At 36.2% G+C, this 16,691-nt stretch overlaps 2 protein-coding genes across 3 annotated transcripts; both read left to right on the top strand.

The window, feature by feature from the left end:
* The first annotated feature begins 411 nt into the window (after positions 1-411).
* Positions 412-6,858, top strand: LOC18588175 (3beta-hydroxysteroid-dehydrogenase/decarboxylase). The gene is made up of 12 exons (XM_018128232.2): positions 412-834; positions 923-1,012; positions 1,094-1,227; positions 1,313-1,483; positions 1,569-1,694; positions 2,111-2,190; positions 2,778-2,976; positions 3,443-3,548; positions 4,521-4,695; positions 5,040-5,196; positions 5,693-5,759; positions 6,382-6,858. Exons 1-12 carry the CDS (start codon positions 603-605, stop codon positions 6,525-6,527), a joined length of 1,683 nt encoding a protein of 560 aa, XP_017983721.2. The 5' UTR covers positions 412-602; the 3' UTR covers positions 6,528-6,858.
* A 4,468-nt stretch (positions 6,859-11,326) lies between these two features.
* On the top strand, positions 11,327-16,664 carry LOC18588174 (BRCT domain DNA repair protein). 2 transcript variants are annotated; one of them, XM_088809556.1, is made up of 11 exons: positions 11,327-11,453; positions 11,882-12,075; positions 12,296-12,388; positions 12,622-12,723; positions 13,439-13,701; positions 13,915-14,046; positions 14,236-14,358; positions 14,942-15,070; positions 15,806-16,020; positions 16,146-16,299; positions 16,444-16,664. In XM_088809556.1, the coding sequence occupies exons 2-11, from the start codon at positions 11,976-11,978 to the stop codon at positions 16,660-16,662; spliced, it is 1,530 nt and encodes a 509-aa protein (XP_088665682.1). In that variant the 5' UTR covers positions 11,327-11,453; positions 11,882-11,975; the 3' UTR covers positions 16,663-16,664. The 2 variants fall into 2 exon arrangements, with proteins under 2 accessions (XP_088665682.1, XP_088665681.1); XM_088809555.1 differs by having other exon boundaries at positions 11,380-12,075.
* Positions 16,665-16,691: the final 27 nt, after the last annotated feature.

The raw sequence follows: 16,691 nt of genomic DNA, 5'->3' as shown, positions 1-16,691 counted from the left end.
GGTCGTAATTTATATTTAATTTTTCTAAATTTTATTTATTCTTGTAGCACAATAATAGTTATGCTATTCATGTTAGTAGTTGTTTATTATAATTCAAAGATGAGATTCAGTATTGATACTTCCTTCCTTTTTAGTTCATATTCTAAATAAAGATGGTTTAATTGTTCGTACTTTTGTGAATTTTTGTTTAATAATAGAAATATTTTTTTGACAAAAAATGATATTAATATTTATAATAATAATATAAAATCATAAAATAAAGATAATATGTCTTAATTAACCATTTAACCTGTCTAACACGGTGGCCCAAAGTCAAAGTGTAACAATAAGCATTAAGCACCTTGCACTTGTTAGACCGAAATGAAATCGACCCAATCTATAAAAAAGTCTTGCTGCAATTCCAAAATTGAAATATCTTCATAAAAAAAAAAAGACAATAAGTTGGACAGGCCCGCTGTCTCGGCCACAGCTACTGCCAGAAAAAGATTATTCCACTCTCACTCTTCTCAATTCCAGATCGGGATCCTTCCCATTTTAGACTTTATTTTTTCCCTTGCCTTATCTCATCTCATTCCTTTCCTGTCGCGGCGGCGAGTGGAAAAATGTCGGGAGAGGAGAGATGGTGCGTGGTAACGGGCGGCAGAGGCTTCGCCGCCCGTCATTTGGTCGAAATGCTAATCAAATACGAGATGTTCGCTGTTCGAATCGCCGATTTGCCTTCTAGCATTGACCTCGAACCGTACGAGGAAAACGGACTCCTCGGCGAAGCTTTACGTACGGGTCGTGCTCGTTACGTTTCCGCTGATCTTCGCCACAAAGCTCAAGTACTAAAAGGTCTCCCATTATTTCAAAACTCGCATTTATATCCACTCTAGTTATTAATATTTCTGTTCTATTGAATTGTTCTTAATTTTTGTTGTAGCTTTGGAAGGAGTTGAGGTGGTTTTCCACATGGCGGCTCCTAATTCGTCGATTAATAACTACCAGCTTCATCATTCGGTTAATGTTCAAGGTAAAATATACTTTCAGAGTTTCAGAATCTATTTGAACTTTTGTTTAACATTTTTACTTATATTTTGACTGTAATTTGCAGGGACTAAAAATGTTATTGAGGCTTGCGTTGAACTTAAAGTGAAAAGGCTTATCTATACGAGCTCTCCCAGTGTCGTTTTTGATGGGGTTCACGGAATCTTCAATGGCAATGAATCCCTGCCTTATCCACCTGATGTACTGACTTCATTATATATTTTTATAGTAGGATTTTGATATATGCTTTTTAGCCCTTGAAATTGATTCAGTTTTTCTTTTTCAGCATAATGATTCATACTCAGCTACAAAGGCTGAGGGAGAGGCATTGGTCATCAAGTCAAATGGGGTTAAAGGGCTTCTAACTTGTTGCATACGTCCCAGTAGTATTTTTGGCCCTGGCGATAAGTTGTTGGTTCCATCTTTGGTATCTGCAGCAAGGGCAGGGAAATCCAAGGTGGTTATGTTCATTAGTTTTTTCATTAGGGCATATGCCTGTTTAATAACTTGTCTTCTCATTTGTTTACGTTTTAATTGATCAGTTCATAATTGGTGATGGTAACAATGTATATGATTTCACTTATGTTGAAAATGTGGCACATGCTCATATTTGTGCTGAACGAGCTCTAGCATCTGGAGGAGAAGTTGCAGAAAAAGCTGCAGGGCAGGTACTCTTTTAAATTCTTTCATTTTTTTTCAATCTGTAATTGCTCTCAAATGGGGATGAGAGAAAATGGTAAATTCAGTGTGCTGATGTACGCTCCGCATATAGGACATTTACCTATAGCTGTAATATCATTTAATGGGCTGTCCTATAAAGAGCGATTTGTCAAAGCTTACAAGCACTAAAGGCATGCTTTTATAAGATGCTAAAATTTTACAGAAGATCTTATTACAACATAAGTGTTTAGGTATTTGAGGGGGGGGGGGGGGGGGGGTGTTGTAATCCTTCAAGATGTGCTGTTTATCCTATTGCCTTCCTATGTAGTTGGTTGACTAAGCTAAGAGATCAGGAGATCAGTTTTAATATCTTGTTTCTAAAATCAATTCCTTGCTTGATAGTGGTTATACAATGATTTTGCAGGCATATTTTGTAACCAATATGGAGCCAATCAAGTTTTGGGAGTTTGTTTCCCAAATACTCGAGGGTCTTGGCTATCAGAGGTACTTTCTGTTCTTTCTTTCATTTTGATAATATATAATAGCTTCAATGGTTTTTTTAAGTTCCTGGTGCCATCATGTTCATTTTCTCTGTCTGTAAAAGCAAGTCTTAAGAGATTTTTTTCCTAAATCTGTGTATTTTTGTGAAAAGTTTTCATACATCTGTGTTGACTGTATAGAATTAGTTGTTTTTCTTTTTTGCCCCACAAATTAACATTGTATGTTCTGTTGAAATCAGGTGCCAACAGTTCTTGAGATTGTTAACGCTAGTTTGTCTATTTTTTTTCCTCCCCGACCCTCAAATCCCAAAAAGTTTCAGATAAGCTAAAATACTGCTTATTAGTATGTATATTTTGGGTTTTTTACTATGCTATTATTGTTTTTTTGGTTTTTATTTTTATTTTGAGGCTGAGCACTAAGGCATTTTAAGTTTATTGATATTTGCTAATAATGCATCTTCTTAATCTGTTTCTGTATGCTATATTCATTTCCAACTCCATTTCCCTTTAGTGGAAATTTAGGAGCTTTATGGTTATGAAACTGCTCATACCTAGTGTCTTCCTCTTTTTCTGAACTGCTGTAGTTTTCAGGCCGAAAATAAAGATTCCCGCCTTTGCTATAATGCCAATTGCATATTTGGTCGAGTGGACATATCGGCTACTAGGCCCATATGGCATGAAGGTTCCACAATTGACACCTTCGAGAGTTAGACTTCTCTCTTGCAGCAGATCTTTTGATTGTTCAAAAGCAAAGGATCGGCTTGGCTATTCACCACTTGTTTCACTCGAGGTTCTATCATGTTTCAACTGCTTTCCTACTTCATTGCAGCATTTTTTTGCCCATTGGGTTTCTTTGGTTTTTGAAGACTTGGAATTGGTAGATTGGGTTATATTTGACAGAGTAGAATGAAACAATGTTTAATTTGTCCTATTACATTTATCAATTTCTTCTAACGTTCTCAGTTAAGTAGGTTTCCTCATGATTGGTTCCTAGTTGACCTATGGTCCTTCAAGATGGCACTGGGCTATGTATTTGACCAGATGATCATTCTTCTCATCTATGTTCAGCATTTTGTATCAGCTAAAAATTGGTTATAGACTGGAAGTGTTGGACAACATAGACTTATGAGTGCTTCCTCTTGTTTGTGCATAGAAATCCATTTAAATGCCCATCCTTTGCATGGACAATATTCAATACAGTCTAATTTATTACATTGATGGTTTATTTATGACAATGCGTTTTAAATATGTTGCAGGATGGTATACAGAAGACAATTGAGTCATACTCATATCTGAGAGCTGAAAATCCACCCAAGAGAGAAGGGCCTTCTAAAGCTTCTGTTTATCTTGGACAGGGAAGAGGTAATTTCATTTCTCTGTGCTGCTTTTATGATGTCTGAATGTGCTTGTCTTACATACCATGGACACATCCTCACAAGTCATAAGAAACAGACTACTATTCAACTGTAGGCTGTCACAGCCTACCATGTCACGGGTTGGCTGACTTTGATTGCCTCCAGCGAAAGTTCAGACAACTTGAAATATAGTTTGGAAGTTTTAGATTCAACTTGATTAGGCTTGTCCTATAATTCTCGATTACAATTTATCTGAGAGGCTAGTGATGCAGGAGAAAACTGTTTTTTCTTTGGGTTAAGAAAAAGAACATTACCAGTCATGGCATACTTGTTCCACTGTAGTGCAACACCGTGCTGCAGCATTGTTCACATTGCTGACAATCTCATTGTTGCAGGTCTCCATGTCTTTTTCATTTCTTTTCTTTATAATATTTTGGATGGTCTTCAATCTATGTAAGAGTTAGGACTTAGGAGTTAGGATGTAATCTTACTAGTATTTTTGTGCTTTGTGACTGTAAGGTAGTTTAGTTGATATAATCAGATTGAGATTCGTTTTTATTTGGCAAAGTCATTCTGTAAAGAGACGTTCTTTCTATTCCCTGGCCTTAGAAACCAAGAAGACAAGCCTTTGCCTTATTGCTTTGTCTTTTATTCGTTTTCTTTTACTTACCAAATTGCATGGTTTGTGTTTGTGTTCTTGCACAAATTTGTTCCGTGCAAATGAAAACTATCCCGTAATCTTGGACTTTCAATTGGATTTATGATATGATATGATGTAGATAAATTTAGAGAGATAGTGTAGAAGGGAATACAGTGCAAATCTTAGATTTGAGCTTCCAATATGTTGTTCAAGTGATATAATATTGGAACGTGGTACTGATAATGTTGATAATCTGTGTTATAAACTTATAATGGCATTGATATTGTTATTCGATGCTTGTGCATGTTGTACATCGCTTAACCATCTGTGTTTATGCAGTTGCTGACACACTACTTTGGAAGAATAAAAGGCAGACTCTGACAGTGCTGTTAGTACTATTTGCAATCTACTACAACTTCATTGCTTCGGGTTCTACCATTATTACCGCACTTTCGAAGCTTCTCTTGGTGTCACTAAGTTTTTTGTTCATCCATGGCAGTTTACCAAATAGAATGTATGTATACCTACCCACTTTTCCATGTCATTATGTCAACATGTTCTTTTCTGATAAGTTAGAAATTATCAAAAAAGAAAAATCTTATATTGCAATAATGGAATTGCCAAAATTTGTAATGTGGTTCTCTCTCGAAAGCATGTGAATATTATTTACTTAAAAAAAGAAAAATTATCATAATCTTGGTCTTGGCGCTTTAAAGAATGGATGCTTCTGGATCATCTGCACTGCTTGATTTTATGTATTTAGGATCTTATTAACCGATGTGAAGGCTAAAACAAGCAAATTTCCTAAGGCTGAGCACAATAGCTACTGGATATAAATGTAATTTTCTGATGGTGCAGATTGGGATATAAAGTAGAGAAAGTTCCCGCATCAAATTTCCACTTATCAGAAGAGAAATCACGGGAAGTTGTTATGTTGATGGCTTCATCCTGGAATGGTGCTGTTAATGTTTTGAAATCTCTTTGCAAGGGGAAGGATTGGATTCTGTTCCTTAAGGTATTATCATTTTCCTAGTCTTATTATTTTGTGTGCTTTCAATTATGTTAGATATAGACATAGTACTGGGAACATTTCCTTGTTATGAATTTAAGTGCTATGTATTGATCACACCCTGTGAAAAGCAGTGTAAGATAATGCAGCCTCTGGACTCATTACTTCTGTTGTATGTTCATATTCTTTTAGATAACTGGTGAATGATTGATTATTGTACTGGGAATGGGTCCTCCATTCTTTGTATTTGAGATTCCTAAGTAGATCTATGATATGTTGAATCTGTTAAACATGAGCTCATATGCCTCTTGATTCTTTCTTTTCTCTTCCATTTCTTCAACACTGTGTTTTAGGCCTGTTATCAACCTATTACTATTAGAGTAAATTTAGAAGTGTGCTTAATTATGTCATCAGGCCAGTTCATTGTGGATACTCTAACGTGACAAATTATTGTAGCTGCAATCATTTGCCTTAACTTCCTTTTGCTCTGGCAATGATACAGGTTGTTTTCGCTCTACTGCTTCTTAGCTTCCTTGGAGCCATGTCACTTCGGACTATGTTTGTCATAGGTTCTCTCTTGCTCCTCTCTCTCACACACACACACACACAAACACTCACCCACACTGGAACGGAGGCTTAGGCACCTGTAAAGAGATATTCCTTCATGACGCCATTCCCCATCTATGACATTGTTTGTTTCACGGAATGGCCATTTTGGAAGAGCTAGGAATAGCCAATATCAACTCCTTTGTTATTCCACAGCTATTTTTGCCAACCAAACATTGGAATAACGTCATAATGGCAATTCCATTCGATGAACTAAACTACATAATAATTATTCCTGTTCAATTATATTCCCTTTCTATTCCATTCTGTGAACAAAATGTGCCCTTAGTACTCGGCTGGCCACAATATGCCACCTTAGATACCAATAAAAGCTTCGATAGGTATCTGTATGAGAGAACATGGGAGAAACCTTTAGTAGACCAGACTCCAGACAGCAAATGTTGCCTGTCCCACATGAAATATCCTGTGAAACTTCTAATGATTATATTAGATATTTCACTGTTTGGAGTTCTGGATATGGCGTCTTTATCAACTTATTTCCTTCGATAAACTTTTCCTTTACCATTTTCTTATTGCAACCAAAAGGAGGTTCTGAGTGTTTACTTTTGGGGTGTATGATTGCAGGACTTCCACTTGCCTTTATAGCTTTCTATGTGTATGAGAAAAAGGAGCAGGAAATTGATTCTTTGATTCTAGAAGCGTTCTCTGTGGGCTGCAAACTAAAATCTGATATTGCCAGGAAATTAGTGGCCTCCAAGAAGAATGACTGATAGCGTTGGAACCCAAATTTTCCTTAACATGAAGGGGGACTATATATCAACTATTTGGAGCTCTTCCCGAGGGTTATAAGTGTTGGCTTGTAATATTACTTGTAGCCATTTCAGCTCTGCGCTCTTCTTTTCAGACCTCTTCACATATTGAAGCTGTTCGATTTACATTTCTCATTTGTTCTCATCCAGTACTTGGGTTCACTTGTATGTTATCTCTCAAGAATGGTTAATACTTTTACTTTCGGTTGTATACTGAAGTTTCTTTTGGGTTAATGCTACCATCTGATTTTGGTTTAATGAAAAACTAAAAACTCTTGTAAAGGGATTAAAAGTTTAATTTCTGCCAGCTCCAATTGCTCGTAATCTTCTGCCACAAAACGAGTAGCTTTCACTAGACTTGCCCCCTGTCAGATACTTACGGTGCATTTGGTATGAGGAATAGCTATTCCCCGTCTATTCCCATCCGTTATATTTACCTTTGTTTGGTTGGAAATGGTGTTAAGGAATAGCTATTCTTAAAGAATAGCTAGTTTTCGAAATCTGGCAAAAGTCATTTATTACTAAACTCACCCTCTCCGCTGGTATTAACTTTTTCATTCCTAATGGAATAACTTTCAAAACGGTTAAGACTAAATGACCGCTCATATGTTTGGAAAATTACAATCCTACTAATATAAAATATTTTTTTTTCTCTCTTCTTCCTCTCCTTCCTTCTCTTCCAACATCCTCCTCTTCCACGTTTTCAGCATACACATCATCTTTGAAGATGATAATCAACTCAAAATTGATAAATTGAAAATGGGTATTGCTCCAAAGGTTCACAAGCTTTGATTGTTGTGATCAAAACTGAGAACTCATTACTGTCATCCGTGATTGATATAATATGAAATGGACTTTGCATCAAAGCTTCGAAACTTTAATTTTTTTTGTGATAAACAACCAAAAATAAAAAAGAGAAAGAGACGAAAACTTAAAGTTGGGAATCCGGTTAAGGTTGATAAAAAATGGGTTTTGCTTAAAAGACTTAAAAGTTCGAGTTTTGTGATCAAAACTAAATACCCATTTTCTCAAATTTTATTAAAAATAACCCAAAACGAGAAAATAATCAAAGCTTTTTATACTTTCGCTTTGAAATATGAGTTTTCTAAATTTATAGATGTGTTGGAAGTAAATAAGAGAGTTGTTGGTGTTTGGAGGTAGAGGCTTTGGCCATATTGAGAGAGAAAAAAAAGGGAACAAAGAATAGTGAGCCTGGTGAAGTGAAAATAAAGCTAAGCCGTTGGATGAAAAAGAAAGACAGGCAATGATTAAATCAAAGATAATTTTGTTATTTATGAAATAAATGTTATTAAAACAAGGATATTTTTGTTCTTAGGACATTTATTTTTATCAATCAAATATGACAGTAAATTATAATAATTATTTTTATTTTATTTTATTTGTTATATTAAACTATTTAATAATTATTTTCATTATATTTTATCTTCACCAAATAATTATTTTATTTTATTCTTATTTATTCTGCAAATCAAAAGTACAATTATTGTGTATTGCCTTCTTCAAAGCTCTTATTCAAGTTCCCGTCACTTGCATCCTCTGAGTGAGCACATCTGTCAAACTGAAACATAAGAAGGATCAATGCCATTAGGAGAAGGCGGCTAAGTTCCAAACTTCCACCCATAGATCAAGGATTTGAAAGGCAGCGAGCAAGGTAAAGAAAGATTAGTGCAGACAACAACTTAAGAGGGATCACAATTCTTGACAGGAAGATGTAACAATCACTTCATGACCAAGCATATTTCAAACTTAAGATAAGTATTGATAGTACCTAAACAAAATGCACAATTACTTTCAACAAGGACGTGGAGACTTTACGTGCATTGACACTCTCAAGACATGTTTGGTGCCTTTGTGTCCACGAAGCCAACGGTCATATCTACTCTTTTTAATTCAACGTCACATCAACACCCTTTTACTCACGGAACATTGACATTAAAAACATAAATACAAGGGTATAGTGTATGACTTTCACTTCTTCTGTAGTATTCCTTTTAAGTTCGTTGTGTTCAAAAATTTCATAATAATGTCCTAGCTCTAGCCATTCCAAAAGGGGGCTCTCTTATTTTACACTTGCGGAGACAGAGCTCAGTTCTCAGCATGGAATCTCCCAGCCTCTGATCCAACCTTTTGCAGGCATGGGGTGACCTTTATGGACCTCGTTTAGCCAAGCCAGCCCAAGTTCGTCTTATTGAAAGATTCCACGAAGGAAAAGACTAAAACCAGACTGGGGGAGGTTTCTTTTGTTTCATGGAAAATGACAGCTCCATTGACTCCATCTGGTCTTTTTTTTTTTTTTTTTATCCTTTTAGTAACTTGATGATCTTGATTACACAGCTGAAAGAAAAGTTGTTATCTCTTTGGGAGTTGACTGATCTAATACTACAAAGCCTACTGCTTAAGTTTAGGTGTCTAGTTGCTGAGGCGGATAGCTACCATAGATCATGCCCCCAATTAGGTATTTTGAACAAACAAAGATAGATAGTTGGGTGCTTGCTGTACCACTTCTTTAGACTAGCCTCTGTAAATTCTATATGATACCTTAAAGGGGAAAAAATATCCCAAGGTCAATGGCTGTATATATATATATATATATTTGAAGATTAATGGCTGTATATATTTAACAGAAGGGAAAGCAGAAATGGAGGAAACATGGATTCCCAAATGGATTTTCTTTAGAAATAAGTAAGTACATAATACCCTTTCCAATTCATGACATATGATATATAGGATTGGGCATACTAGCTGGAATTTTATATGAAAAATTTTAGTTTTTTTTTTCAATTTGATTTTTCCTTTTGTTCTGGTACTCTAGCAACAATGACTTGGAAAGACAGCGGCCTGCTCTATAGGATCTTGTAGGCACTAGATGGTTGAACAATAAGACAGAATCATGATACATGAGTCATGTCCCACATACCTTCATAAGCACTAGATAATTGGACGAAATTCGATCTAACCAGAAAAATATCAAAATAATTGGACAGTGTGATCAGTTCCTTGTGAACTAATTTCCCTTGCCTTTGTCATGATGTGCATGCAGATCAGATGGTCAAATTTTTCTGAAGTTGCCAAATTTCCAGCTCTGGGCTCTGATTCTTTCCATATCTTCATTAGATAGCATCGGATGATCACCGTAATCACTGCTTTTTCTGTACCCAAACTGAAACCACCATCCATGATCCAACCAAACCACCCTGTCTCTCTGCCAAAAAAAAAGGACTTCTTGGCTCCCTTGAGAGACAGCATCCAATTATTTGTCTAGTTACGCAGGTCGTATTACTGTAAAGCCTTTATTAATCTCATATCCCTTTCTTTCCTATAGTACACGGTAATGCAGCACATGCTTGTAATGACTTGACTCAACTTGTTTTTCTGATACAAGGTGACAGACATTTCATGATTCCAAGAACATAAAGATGTCAGATGTGGCTAATTAATCACATACTACAAGAGTTTTCAAACTACATCTGACGTATACGTGTATAAAACAAATCATATACACGTATGAGGGGATAGAAAATAGAGAGTCAACAATGCTATAATATATGCTAGAAGATGCAGTTGCAGTTGCTTGCTGCTGCCATGGTCACGCATCCCCTTTTGCTAAAAAGTATATTGCATGTGACAGGAACCCTATTTAATAATAGTGGTCAACTTTATATTGTGACACCAAAGTTTGTCCAAGGAAAATGACTTGTATCCGTGAACAAATGGACACTCCAAATGGCAGCCTTGCCAGCGTTTGTTTCTTTCAAATTACGCAATAATTGAATCCCAAAGCAAATGCAAAGGCAAAACGCATGCCAAGGCTTACAATCAGCAGAAAATGAAAGAGAGCAACAGGAAGCTGCATCATATTCAGTTCCTGCTTGCCTACATAAATGCAGGGAAATCCGAGAAATCTCGGTCGCTTTCAATATTACAGGAAAATTGTATCTGATGAGAATATAGCTGATCCAGTTTCTCATCCACAAATATACACAGACCGTGGAATTGGGATTATTGAGAAGGAAAAAAAAAGCAATTATACAGATTGGCATGAACATCAATTTGCCCTGCGACCACTATTTTGTTTCCATGCCTCTGTATTTAAGTTGTTATTGATTACAACCTCCTATTGGTAATGAATCAAGCCAATACTAAGCTGATTGTCAATTCAAAAGTAGCAAGAAACAACCCAAGTTGCTTTCTTTACTCAATGGGTTCCAATCATATGCTTTATTCAGCACAAATTAGTGTAAGGTCATACCATTTTTATTGCATAAAAATGTGTATATGAGATAAAAAGGGGTCACATCAAAATCATTCAAAAGATCATGTGAAGTATAGCAGTGCCAGTGAGGTAAAGAAAGGAAGATGGTACATTAAAAACCAAAACTAATAAGGCAACAAAGGGCATCTTTTGGATTTCAAGCTTTGAAAAAGAGACTGGTAATAGGGAAAAACCAGGCAAAGTAGCTGTGAAAAGAACAGGTCTATTCTATTTCAAGTTGATAAAATCTCACAAACTCATCAAAGTCACCATCACAGCAAAAACTATATAAAAAAATGATCAAAGCCCATATTTGCCTAACTGGCTAGAACTCAAACCATTGCCGCTATTCGCTCTTAAGATAGGGGCCTCCCGCCTCAGCCCTGGTGGAGCCCCTGAAGCCTTGGCTAGGTCTTGGGCAAATGGTACGCTCGTGAATTCATTGAAATCACAAGCCCATTTTGGAGAAAGAAAAAAGGATCAAACTTTTGAAAGCACGAGAAATTTACAGTAAAAAGAGAAAAAAGTTGGCAAAAAAAAAAAAAAAAAACCTTTGTCCCCGTGCTTTAGATAGTTGGCTTGGCTGGCTTTTTCGCCCTGCAAACTTTGAAATGGTTCGTATTCAAAAGAACACTCAATAAAGCTAAAAAACCACCACCCAAAGTTTCTCTGTGTACTCTATGGCAGAGCCCAAAAACAAGCACTCCTTTCAAAAAGAATTCACCTTTTTCTTTCGCTAAAGCCTGTTATATATATATAAGTTAACACACTCAAAAAACGAAAAAAAATCCCTGTTTTGTCTCCAGTCTCTGATTTCCATTTGCCTTCACTCTCTTGCTTTTTCTTCCTTTCCTTCTTTGATTCCTCTTTTTTCTCATTCAAGATTCCTTCTCTATATTCTTTTGACTCACTTATTTCGAGTTTACTTTCTCTGGGTTTTTTTAAATTCGTTTGCTCATTATGGTTTTTTTTCTTGAATAATGTTTGAATCTTTGTCTGAAAATTTGAGGTGAATAAAAAAAAAAATGGGTGGTCTTAACAGGGTGGAAGTGATAAACAGCAAAGGTTGTTCGAGGTTGTTTGTTGGGTTCTCGCCTTCAGTACCTTCATTTAGAAGTTTCCGATCATTTGAACCAATGTCCCCTGCTTCTACCTCTCTTGGCTCTGAACCGTTAACGGTTCGATCCACCGGTCCATTTTCTGGTCTGGTTATTTGCGTTACTGGCTTATCTAAAGGTTGGTAATTATGTTTTGTCCCTAAGTAAATGCCCTTTTTGTTTCTTCTTACGACTCTTTTTTGGCTTCTTGTTCTGTTAGATCAATTTGGGTACTTGTTACAGTTTACTGCTGTCTGAGTTTAATTAAACTTGTGTAATTGGACTCATCTTGTTTTGCTATTATATAAGTTCAGTTTTTTCCTCCCTTAAAGTTCATGTTTGGTATTTTTTGTGTTCAGAAGCAAGGAAACAAGTCATGGAAGCAACGGAGAGATTAGGTGGTCAATATAGTCCTAGTTTACATCCTCAATGTACCCATTTGGTGGTCCAGATATCCTTTCTCGTTATCATTGTTCTTTTCAAATGACTTAGATTTTGGCATAATTTGAAACTTGGCTGATTTTGGAATAAAGAGAAAATAGTAGGATCAATATGTTTAAAATTTTCTGACGTTATTGTACTTACCAGATGGATATTATGTGTATGATGATGATGTTTCCTATTGTCTGTCTACCTATTGTTTCTACTGTTGCAATAGTTCTGTCAACCTTAATCCTTAGTTACAGCGTTAGCGGACGCAAGTTTGAGCATGCTTTAAAACATGGATCAAGAAATGGTCTGTTCGTTGTTACACTTGGATGGTTTGTGGATAGTGTCAAGAGGAATGGTAAGTTTAGGCTACTTCTCATTTTTTACTTCCCTGTTGTGATATGTTTTATGCTGTATTAGGGATATGCTCTTTTTGTGCTGCTATAAGTTTGTCCAATATGAAAATTCTAGCTACATTATCTTACAGCAGATGCTGTTGCCCTCCTAATATTCCGTTTAAGGAATCGATTTCAGAATTTGGATACTGTTGCCCTCCTAATATTCCGTTTAAGGAATCGATTTCAGAATTTGGATAAGTGTCAGGAATAAGAATATGATACTTATGTTACCAGCTGCTGAACCACAATGCTGATTGCAGTTGATATGTTCCGTGAACCATCTGCTGTTATAATGTGGCTGATTTTTGAACTCTTAATTGGAATCTCCAAGTGTCTTTTTTATTTCAAATTCTACCATAGAATCGTATAATTCAGAAATAATCAGCTTACGGTCTGTCTGCACAATTGTCCAGGTAGTATAGAGTGAGACTTCTATGGTGCAATTTTGGTGCCTTGCTTATGTGCATCTCAGTTGTGGATAAGTAACTTCCATGTGAGATTTCTTTACATGGTTTAGGAAGCATTCATCCTTGTTAGTAATTTAAGGAAGTGAAACCCTGATTTCTTAGGATAAGCAGAGCTTGAGTATTTTGAAAAGTAAAGGAACTTTGAGAACTAATTTGATTTCTGTTATTTAGTGGTATAAAAATCATTTTTTTTCTCCATTTACTGCAGTAAGGTTAAGTGAATCACTCTACACTGTGAAGGGTGTTGGAGAACATGGCACACGTGTAGATGAGTTGAATCGGCTTGTTAGGTCTACTGCTACTGAAAGTTCATGTCTTCCTGCTGGTTTTCACGAAGGCAAGAAATTTGGCATGATGGAAAAACCAAATGTACGATTTTCTGGTAGAGATCCTAATAAAAGTATGGACGCAACGCTATCTGGTCATACTATGTACATTGATTCTGATATTTCAGATGAACTGCGGAGTAAGGTGATATTCAATTTCCTCCTTAAAATTAGTTTTTCCTCTTTGAAATGCTAGTTCAGAATATCTTGCATGGTTTAAATCATGAACTGAGGTCCTAGATTTGGTGTGTCACTGTCTATATATCATTGCCAGACTAGTAAATAACTCACTATTTTGGTTATGTTCAACTTGTATGTCGCTTTTAGCAATTCTTTGACACATTTAATATGTTGGTAGGTTCTTGAGGCAGTTTCTAAAGAAGGGGCCACAGTTGTAGATCGATGGTTTATTGGTTGCAGTGCAAGTCATGTAGTGTGTGAAGGGAATTCTATCCAACGATATATTGGCCACTCTAACAACATTGTTACAGTGAGTGTGTACGAGTGCATTATGCGAATAGGGTATTTTGTGCATCATCATATAATGATTTTGATTCTGACATTGTTGTTATTTCTCCCAGTTTTCGTATGATGTCATCACAGGCAATATGCATAACACTTCTACCAATAATCAATGCTTTGTTATGCTGAAACTGATTTGATATTTAATATGTCTCAGCCACTGTGGGTCCTGAAAACAGCTAAGGATAGGTGTCTGCAGAGGCTTGTTCACATGTCTGCTGATTTGGCTAGGCAGATTGGGGCAGTGCTTGAAAATTCTCATAATGGCATTATAGGAGAGGTATTTTCTAATATTTTGTTGTCAGAATTAGGATACAGTGCCATTTCTTTCCTATGATAATTGTACTGGAACTCATTTGAGAAATAGATCCACATCTTTTACTTCTATGATAGCAAAAGATGCCTGATTATTCCTTTCCTGTGATGCTGGATATATTAGTTGTTAGGGTAATGGAATAGGACCAAGCATGAATGATTGTATATGAAAAAAGGGAATAGATTGAACCACTTAGAACAATTTTGAAGGTGTGGATGAACAGAAGACTGTAATTGGGTGATGATGGATGATTTATAGGTGAACTCTCCAATTGATAAGCTCATGCTTGTACAGATTCAGAATCACAATTTTTAACAGATTTCTTTCAAGCTATTGACCTTTTAAGCTCTCCATTTAGGGGTCAAGTCTTTTTATTTCTGCTAATTAGGTTCAGTTTAGGTTTCAACCATCTACATTCGTCAGTTTTGATGCGTTTTAATTCATTAAATTGATGTTCTCTTGTATGCTTGTGTGCTGATTTGTTGTTGTTTATTTTAGCTTCTCTGAGTATTATGCTAATGTTAAGCTTTTACTTTTGTTTTAATAGGAAAATAATGTGGCCAATTTCACTCAAGATACTCAGAGCTTCAGAAGGAATGCAAGTCATGAAGAGAGGCAACAGATTGTTCATTTAGCTAAAACTGGGGTTAGAAATCGTCGCAGTCGTCGTATGCAGGCAAGTGGTTAATTATGTTCAGTATGTTTTAGGGCTTCACACTAATGTGGGTTTATCCTGTCATGCTTGTTATCATCATGTGAAAGAGCCTTGGATATTTTCAACCATGCCTCATTCTTGACTTGAGCAATTAGGCATCACTGTTTTTGTTATTTAATGTTAAAAATTGAAACTATACTATGTAAAACCCGAGAGACTACAGTAAGTCATTTTAACTGTAAACTCAATTGCGTGGAAGAAAGTTTAACTGGATGAACCTTGGGCATTTGAGTGGGGACACGCTGAATGGTTGCAGCGCTAACCACACCATGGTTCCTTGTTCATCTATTCATGCACGTTAGAAAGCACGCTGCCAAAATGATATTAGGTGTCAGATTGATTGACTTCTGAGTTGCTGGAGGCAAACTAAAAGGTATTGATGGGCTTGCTCACTGAATATGATTCACTTGTTCATTTTTGACAATCAGTGGTTTCCTATATTTCATATCATAGTGTGTAATCTATGGAGGCTCCTTATCTTACAGCATGCATGCCATGCAAATTGCAAAAATGTAAGCTGATTGCTACCCATTTCATCTGTTTGTGTTCAAACACAAGCATGTGTATGCACTTGCTTATGCTTTCTTTATGGAATGCAGGTATTTATCTAGCATATAATTAAAGACTACTTTACTGAAATGATTTTATGTATTGTTGTGAACTATTGCATTTCTTTGAACATCTGTTTTCTTTCAGACTTGTCAAACCCCAATCCGTCCAATAAGCCCAAGCAGTCTCCTGGATTCAATTTGCTGGTCAATATCTGAGCCTACTTCAACTGCTTCTATTTACACCGACTCTTTTAGTAGTGAAGATGCTAGTGATCATCAATCTGTATTCTTTGATGCAAATGGGGATGGCAAGGACTATGGGGCCTCTTTTACTAACTTAACCCGGTCACTTACAGAAAGGTTATTAGTCACATTCTGCTGTTATAGAAATTTGTCATTTGTCCCATTAGTTTTTTTCTTTTTCATGTTTTAATTTAATTAGCGCATTATCTCACTCCCATCTGTTTTCTATAACTTGTTGGCAGTGAGAAAAATGAGTTGATATTCAAAAACCACTTTCTTACAATACAATTTCCGGTTGATCGATTTTCTGAGATGGGGCCTTCTTCACAGACATATTTCAGCGATAACGGCTTTACATGTTTGCAGGTTTTGGATTATATATATGCCTTTTATCAGGTATGACTTGGATAAGTTTTTCTTCCCCAAATTATTGTACTTAACTGGGTTGTATATGCAGATATAATATCTTGTTTATGCAACATGTTCAAAGGCAATCAATCTTTACCAGAAACTTTTGCTTGCGTTGCTTCTCTTTTGTAGGAGAACATGTCAGCTCATGAAGTAGAGGCTGCTATTCACACCGACTCACGGCATGCTGACCGGCTTCGAGCAGTGTACTCTAGCAAAGAGACAGTAGACTGTGGATATGTAAATTTCAAACGAATTGACTTCTTAGGAAGTCGTAAAAGCTTTGAAATGTTGAAGCGTGTTAGTGGAGATAATAACAGTAATGTGTATGAGCTCCTGATTAGAGCCTAAAATGTCTTTGCGTTGGGTACCTTTCATCA

The sequence above is a fragment of the Theobroma cacao genome, chromosome 9 (genome assembly GCF_053813885.1).
Source record: "Theobroma cacao isolate CCN51 chromosome 9, ASM5381388v1, whole genome shotgun sequence".
Taxonomy (NCBI): Eukaryota; Viridiplantae; Streptophyta; class Magnoliopsida; order Malvales; family Malvaceae; genus Theobroma; species Theobroma cacao.
The sequence above is the reverse complement of the archived record's forward strand: the minus strand, read 5'-3'. Positions and strand labels throughout refer to the sequence as shown.